The sequence below is a fragment of the Neovison vison genome, chromosome 7, assembly GCF_020171115.1.
Source record: "Neovison vison isolate M4711 chromosome 7, ASM_NN_V1, whole genome shotgun sequence".
In the NCBI taxonomy this organism is placed as follows: domain Eukaryota; kingdom Metazoa; phylum Chordata; class Mammalia; order Carnivora; family Mustelidae; genus Neogale; species Neogale vison.
In genome coordinates, this window is record NC_058097.1 from 165,606,806 (window position 1) to 165,615,149 (window position 8,344).

At 41.6% G+C, this 8,344-nt stretch overlaps 1 protein-coding gene across 2 annotated transcripts in view; it reads left to right on the forward strand.

The window, feature by feature from the left end:
* Positions 1-2,298, forward strand: part of GTF2H1 (general transcription factor IIH subunit 1) — a 39,749-nt gene extending 37,451 nt beyond the window's left edge. For both annotated transcript variants that reach the window (XM_044258924.1, XM_044258925.1), the window contains exon 15: positions 1,255-2,298. In XM_044258924.1, coding sequence (XP_044114859.1) covers positions 1,255-1,341 — 87 coding nt within the window. In that variant the 3' untranslated portion in view covers positions 1,342-2,298. The remainder of the gene's footprint in view (positions 1-1,254) is intronic.
* The last annotated feature ends 6,046 nt before the right edge of the window (positions 2,299-8,344 follow it).

Genomic DNA, 8,344 nt, shown 5'->3' on the forward strand with positions numbered 1-8,344 from the left:
GCATTCATCTCCTAATTGGCATTGTGGAACCACTGGTGCCCATCAAGCAAATTAAATTATTTTTATGTATTTTCCAGACAGAACTAAATAGCCTAATACCTCATCGCCTCCCCCACCATAATGATAGCAGATGGGGGAAATAAGAGTGTTTTGTTTTGTTAATTCTTTTTTTTCACCAAAGATTTTATTTATTTATTAGACAGAGATTACAAGTAGGTTGAGAGGCAGGCAGAGAGAGAGGAGGAAGCAGGCTCCCTGCTGAGCAGAGAGTCTGATGCAGGGCTTGATCCCAGGACCCTGGGATCACGACCTGAGCGGAAGGCAGAGGCTTTAACCCACTGAGCCACCCAGGTGCCCCTTGTTTTTTTAATTCTGCCTCAGACTGAATCTAATTCATTGCCATACTACAAGGATTTAGGACTTCCTGTCCTTATCCACATACTGCCAGAACTGATTTACAGGTTTTATAAGACTGTTAACTTCCAACCACATAAACACTGTCCATCTCCACAAAGAAATGTTCTGAAAACATTTTCCTTCAGGAGTCTTTAACAGCTTAGATCAGTGTGGTCCTGTTGACTGCTAGTTATATCCATGACAAGGGTAAAATCCTTTTCTACTCGAGATACATAGTCCTGACCTAAGGTATGACAATAGTACCTAGTGAAGCATTGACTCCATTTATATTTTCTTTAATCTACTGAGTTATATTGAAATTCTGTAACATTGGAGTTGGAAAAGACCATTAAAAACTTGGAAAAGTGCTTCACAAGATTGGCTGTGTAGCAAAATTAGCTGCAGGAGCTTTTGAACATCAAAGATCTCCTCCCACACCTGCCAAATCAGAGTCTTCAGGAGAGCAAGGCATTTTTTTCACCTGTTCTATAAAATAATGTTGATGCCACCATCCTGGCTTTAGCCCACAGACTAGTGTTTAATCTAGAAATCATCATATTAGTACACCTCCTTCACTTGACAGAAGAAACTGAGCCTAGAGCCCAGTTGCAACTTCCGTGTTGTCTTATAGCCGGTTAATGACAAGCCAGACACTGCAATCCAGTGTGAACTCCAGCCTCTATCCCACCATCTCTTAACCTTTTATACCCTCACCGAGGGCTTGCAAGTTGCCTCATTGGGGTAATGCAAATGAGCTTGGAAACTACACTCCAAAGTATGTGCCAGATCTGGATCAGAGGCATTCACTTCCCCAGCCTTTGCCCAGTTATTGCTTAAGTGTCTTGCTGTGTTTTTCAGTTGGTAAGTCACATAGAAGAGATGCTGCAGACCGCCTACAACAAGCTCCACAAGTGGCAGTCACGGCGTCTCATGAAGAAAACGTGAAGGATCGGTGGCTCTCGCAAGTTTTTGTGAAATTGAGAGAACTGTGACCTGCAGTGACTCTAGAAACCTGGCCTGAGACATGCCAGTGATCACACAGAAGTGACGAACGTCTGAACCACGCCAACTCTTGGAGCTGATGCTGTTGTACTTGCACATTGTGACCTGAAAGGAAAGGAACTGTGACTAAACTCAAAGCTGGGGAGGTAAATTAAGGCAGAACCAAAATGAGCTAAGTTGCAGATACATACGTACGTGTGTGTGTGTGTGTGTGTACACACACACACACACACACACACGTTTATCTTAAAGAGACACTGTTTACTGCAGTTACTCAGGAACTGCTTTTGATTCACATTAAGCTGCTTTCAGAAATTTAAAAAAAAAAAAACTTTTTAAAAGGGTGCATTGATAAAATCTTAGGTGTTTTTTTTTTTCCTTTGTAAATTTTTTTCCTAAGTTTATGGCACAGGGTACACCTTAAGTATTTCTCCTCCATCCTCCACTTGGATCCTCAAGCTGTACTGAATTCTAGTTGTCCCTTACATCAGCAGGTTAAGAGAGTACTTTCAAGTAAAGCAGAAGGAGACTGTTGCTTAACCATCAGGAAACAGTTATAGTCAGAAGACATCATTGGTCCTGTGTTTCCTACGGAAATAAGAAACAATAAATGTTGCACTGAATGTTTGTGGTTTGGAGTCCCTAAATGATTAAGAGGGAACATATTTGCAGAAAGTTGCGTGGGGGGTTTTTATGCAGAATTTTGTCAGAAGACAATGGCGCTGCATGTTTTTCTTTGAGTGCAAATGTACATTGCTAAGATTTTTTTTTTAAGATGGCATGTGCTTTGAAAAGAGGAAATTGCATTTTTAAGAGTTTAAAAATCTTATGAGTGAGAAATATAAGAAATCTTACTTATTTTCACCTCTTTAGAAAAAAATAAAAGATGTTTCTCATATCTCCTTTTCTCTAGTATCTGTTACTGTCCTTGGCGAACCGATAATCATTGCATAGTGATTGAAAAGCCTAAATGTAAAAAAAAAAAAAAAATTCTTGTTTCTGGAATCATGCCATATTTTGTTCCTAAAAGGATCAACTCCCTGTTTAAGACTTTATAGATGTCTTACATTTAAAAAGTAAAACTTTTTATAGATAACTCTTTTAGCAGTTAAGACATCTTGTGGTTTCTCATGTGTTATATTTACTTGGGTGGGCCACTCATTCTTTTTTAAAGCCATTGTACAAGCTGGTTATCTTTCCTTTTTTTTTTTTTTTTTTAATTTTTGTTTTATTGGAGTATGGTTGACATACAGAGTTATCTGGGTTTCAGGTTTATCACATAGTAATTCAGCAACTCTCCATGTTATGCTCTTTGTTCACAAGCGTAGCAACCATCCGTCACCATTTATTGCAGTACCATTGACTGTATTCTGTATGCTGTACCTTCCATCCTCATGACTGATTCCATAACTGGAAACCCTGATCATCTTTCATATAATGGCTACAACAGGCTGAAAACCTGGACTTTCAACTGGTAAAAGAAAAGGGATAACCTCCCTTTTGGCTTCAGTCTTCCCATTTCTCCTTCAGATCCATATAGTAGCGGTAATCTCTTAGACCTTACAGTTTTACGGGGTGCTTTTCAGATGTCTGACCTCGACAGTTACTCTAAGCAGTAGCGATGGGGCAGGTAGAAGAATGTTCGAAATAGAAGAGTTTGTTTGTTGGGAAAGGCAGTTGTAAACAAATGCTCTGTTGAGTGCTGTGTTAAAGATTAAGTGATCAATGTAATGGAGACCGAAAAAAGAAACCATTTTGGGGAACTGGGTTACCTCTTTACTAAAGAGGTAATATTTTAGCTAAGCCCTGCAGGTTGAAGAGGGCAAAGCATGATGAAGGTAGGAGAGCTTGGAAAAAGACCCTAGTGTGTTAGATTGGAGGATTGGGAATGACAAGTAAATGACTGGGAAAATCAGTGTAATTCAGGTTGTGAATGGTTTTGCATGCCAAAGTAGGAAATTCAGACCTTTTCCTTTAGGCATGGGTTATGTCAGAGAAAATTTTGAGTTGTTGTTTTTTATGAGGGTGGGATGGTTGGTTGTAGATTAAAAGTCTGACAGTTAAAAAAAAAAAAAAAAGTCTGACAGTTAGGAAGGTCAAACCCCTAAAAGGCTTTTGGATCAGACTGGAAACTAGGTCCAAATTAAAGTGGAGTTCTAGAAATTAGGAGGGGATGAGTAAAGACATTCTTAAGGTATGTGACCAACTCTCAGGAAATGAAGGATTTAAAGGTGATTTCACCGGAAATAGCTCTCAATTTCATGTCTAGCTTGTGTTTAAAGTATTTGATCCTTGGTGTCTTTTTAAAGTGAACGTTGGCTGCCATTTAGACCTATTACTTTTCCTACCTTTCCACTGTGGAAAATGATAGTGCTTTTCTGGCTGTATGTCAACTTCATTCTCACAATAACAGTGAAGTGGGTAGGTTAAACAGATTATTTTACAAATTAGAATTTTTTTCCCCCTAAGGATTTTATTTATTTGACAGGGAGAGAGAGACAGTGAGAGAGGGAACACAAGCAGGGGGAGAGGGAGAGGAAGAAGCAGCTTCCCACAGAGCAGAGAGCCTGATGCGGGGCTGCATCCCAGGACCCTGGGAATGTGACCTGAGCTGAAGGCAGACGCTTAATGACTGAGCCACCCAGGAACCCCAGAAATGGTTTCGATGTTAAGTGATTTACCCAGATTCACAGACCCAGTAAGTGCCAGAGCTAGGATTTACCCCAAACTTCTAAGCTGTGCAGTCCCTTAGGAATAAGATCCTTGTGTAGTTGGAAGCTTTTATTCCCCAACTCATGCCTCCTTTGGCTAGTTTTTCTTTTGACTGCCCTTTTATTACTACCTCTAATTCTATTCTGTATTGCTTTTTTTTAGAGAGATCACAAGTAGGCAGGGAGGCAGGCAGAGAGGGGCAGGGGGAAGCAGGCTCCCCACTGAGCAGAGAGCCCAACTCGGGGCTCGATCCCAGGACCCTGAGATCATGACCCAAGCCAAAGGCAATAGCTCAACCCACTGAGCCACCCAGGTGCCCCCTGTATTGCTTTTATATCAAACAAATCACAGTATAGAGTTAGTCTGCCTAATGGGTCCCATTAGCCCAGTGGGCTGCAGAATATAATGGAAGTGCATCCTGCCTTAGGAGAATGAGTTTCCCCTGGAAAGAAGAAAGTCCGTAGTGCTAGTCTGCTTTGGACTTACACTACAAAATGAATAGCTGTGTTGTGATGCCCACTTTAGTCTGGAAAACTAAAGAATTCTTTTACACCTGTACCTAGAAATAGATAGGTAACCTACTTTACCGGGGCGTGCAGTTTAATGCAGAAATTGATGTCCAGTTGGTATATATACCATCTGGAGCCAACAGCGGCCCTGGGATGGAAAGCTGCCCGTTTTAAACTTAGATTTGCTGTCTCCAGTGTCAGGTCTTGCACGGGATTCCTCAGTGTGTTACCTCTGCCCTTTCCCAGTTTAGCTTCTTGAAGACTCAGCTGTTCTCCCAGTTCCTGAGGCCAGGGGAATCTCAGTTATTTTCAGTGCTTAAACTGTCCAGAGTTAGAGCATTGTCTAGAACCGGGTTCAGGGGTGGTCAGCCCTCAGTTTGCAGTCTGTGTTCTTGCTTGAAGGGTATTCAAGTCACTGAAAGGACTTTAGAATTCCAGCTTTGGAACCACAGAATCCAGTTTCCATCATCTTTTATAGAGTTCCTAATACATACGACAAAAGTAGAATTGGACCTGTTGAGGTAGAGACTCATTCCAATTCCTCTCATTGCTCCCCCACCCCATTCCAACAATGCACTGAGAATACAACCTGAGAAACAGACTCTCTCTGGCCACCTAGCAGCCTAGTCTGTGTATTGTGATGGCTGATATTAGAAATAGACAGAAGTCAAAGATAAATTCTGGCTTAAATTTAAATTATACTTTTCTGTAGTCATAGGAATAAATAACATGATGGTACATAAGCCCAACCTGTTAACAATTATATTAAATGTAAACACACTGAACACTTCAAAAAACAAAATTTGGTCAGTTTGGATTAAAAAATAACACTCAGTTATACACTAGTTATAATTACAAAAATGTCCACATTTACCTCACTGGACTTGCCCTCCCATCAGGTGTCAAGTTCAAGTTCACTAGGTGTTAGAGCTCAAAGTTCTTTATTACTCAGATTTATTTTTCTCATTCTAGTAGCTAACTGTAATGAACAGATCTGTGAAAATGAATGACTTACACGATCATTACCATTGGTGTCATTTTAAAAATTATTATGAAAGTACAATTTTTTTAAGGTTTTATTTATTTATTTGACAGAGATCACAAGTAGGTAGAGAGGCAGGCAGAGAGAGAGGGGGAAGCAGGCTCCCTGCTGAGGAGAGAGCCCGATGTGGGGCTCGATCCCAGGACCCTGAGATCATGACCTGAGCTGAAGGCAGAGGCTTTAACCCACTGAGCCACCCAGGCGCCCCGAAAGTACAATTTTTTTTAAGGGTCGAACAGTATTGAAGTATATAAACTAGAAGGTGCTTCTGTACCCTTATCACCAAATCTCACTGTGCTGAGATAATCTTCTGTGCATTTTCTTTTCTTTTTTTTCTTTTCAGATTTTACTTATTTATTTGGCAGCATGAGCAGGGGGAGAGGAAGAAGCAGACTTCCCAATGATCAGGGAATCCAATGTGGGGCTTGATTCCAAGACCCTGGGATCCTGACCTCAGCTGAAGGCAGACACTTAACTGACTGAACCACCCAGCACCCCTCTTTCTTAATTTTCAGATTTTATTTTTTTATTAGAGAGCATGGGCAGGGTCGGAGTGGGGAGAGACAGAGGAACAAGAAAGACTCCACACTGATCAGGGAGCCTGATACAGGGCTTGATCCCAGAACCCTGAGATCATGACCTGAGCTAAAGTCACACTTAACCAACTGAGCCACCCAGGCGCCCCTCAGTGCATTTTCTCATGGATATTTTTCTCTCCACTCAAAATTAATTTTTTTTTCTGGGGCACCTGGGTGGCTCAGTTGGTTAAGCATCTGACTTGTGATTTCAGCTCAGGTCATGATCTCAGGGTCATGAGATCAAGCCCCATTCAACCTCCATACTCAAAGCAGAATCTGCTTGAGAGTCTGTCTGTCCTTCTTCTGCCCCTTCCCTTCTCGTGTGCATGTGTGTACTCTCTCTCAAATAAATAAATCTAAAAAAACATTATTTTTCTAGTCTACAACCTGAGATTTTTCTGGCAAGAGATGTCTGTGCATACATTCATGATCTTGAAGATAAACATTGATAATGGGTCTCTTTAGAGAATCCATTTATGGTCCTACTTCTGCAAGCCAAATTTTTGTAAATTTTGGTCTTATCCATTAGTGTACTGTTCTGGCACCTGGCTATCCATAAGAACAGGCTATTCCTGGCCTGAATACAAAAATTGCTTGGCCTTACATGTACAATCAGATCCTATCACCAAGAACACTTGCATCCACAGATATAGGGAGTAGAGAAAAACAGTGTGCCCAGTGGGAGTGGTTGCATCCTCGTGAGCAATAGAGACATGTTCTAGCAGGGCTGTTTGGATTCGAATTGCAACTCCATAGCTCACTAGCTATGTGACCTTGGACAATTTAATCTGTGCCTCCATTTTTTTCATCTATAAAATAGGCATTTTAATAGTACTTTATTGATAAAGTGGTTGTGATAGAATATCATAACATTGTGATAAAGCCTTTAAGGCACTTGGAACAGAGTCCAGCACATGTGAGAGCTGTGTGAGTATTTGCTGTCCTTAAAGTTGATACCGGTTTTTGGGGTGCCTGGGTAGCTCAGTGGGTTAAAGCCTCTGCTTTCGGCTCAGGTCATGATCCCAGGGTCCTGGGATTAAGCCCCACACCAGGCTCTCTGCTCAGCGGGGAGCCTGCTTCCTCCTCTCTCTCTCTGCCTGCCTCTCTGCCTACTTGTGACCTCTGTCTGTCAAATAAATAAAATCTTTAAAAAAAAAAAAAAAAAAAAGCTGATACCAGTTTTCACTGAGCCTCACAGTGGCTTGACTTCATTATTGAAAACCTAAAAGGAGGGGCGCCTGGGTGGCTCAGTGGGTTAAGCCGCTGCCTTCGGCTCTAGGTCATGATCTCAGGGTCCTGGGATCGAGTTCCGCATCGGGCTCTCTGCTGAGCGGAGAGCCTGCTTTCCTCTCTCTCTCTGCCTGCCTCTCTGCCTACTTGTGATATCTCTCTCTGTCAAATAAATAAATAAATAATCTCTTTTTTTTTTAATTTTTTTTTTTTAAGATTTTATTTTATTTGACAGAGAGAGATCACAAGTAGGCAGAGAGGCAGGCAGAGAGAGAGAGAGGAGGAAGCAGGCTCCCTGCTGAGCAGAGAGCCCGATGCGGGACTCGATCCCAGGACCCTGAGATCATGACCTGAGCCGAAGGCAGCGGCTTAACCCACTGAGCCACCCAGGCGCCCTAAATAAATAATCTTTTAAAAAAAACAAAAACCTAAAAGGAAGAAAATTTCCCCAAAGAACAGTAAAAGTGCTTTCTTCTGTACTTTAATCCCCCAAAGTACTGCCTGAATCTTAGTTTCATGGCTCACCTTCCAAAGTCATTTTGTGTGGTACCCTGCATTCTCCAAATTAGGAACTTTTTTTTAAAGATTATTAATTTATTTGACAGAGAGAGAAATCACAAGTAGGCAGAAGTAGGCAGAGAGGCAGACAGAGAGAGGAGAAGCAGGCTCCCTGCTGAGCAGAGAGCCTGTTGTGGAGCTCGATCCTAGGACCCTGGGATCATGACCTGAGCCAAAGGCAGAGGCTTAACCCACTGAGCCACCCAGATGCCCCAGAAACTTTTTTATGTATAAATTGCTTATGACTTATTTCACACCTCAGTCGCAGTATTTATAAAATAAACTCTTTTCGTTGGGAAACAAGAGACTTCTGTGTT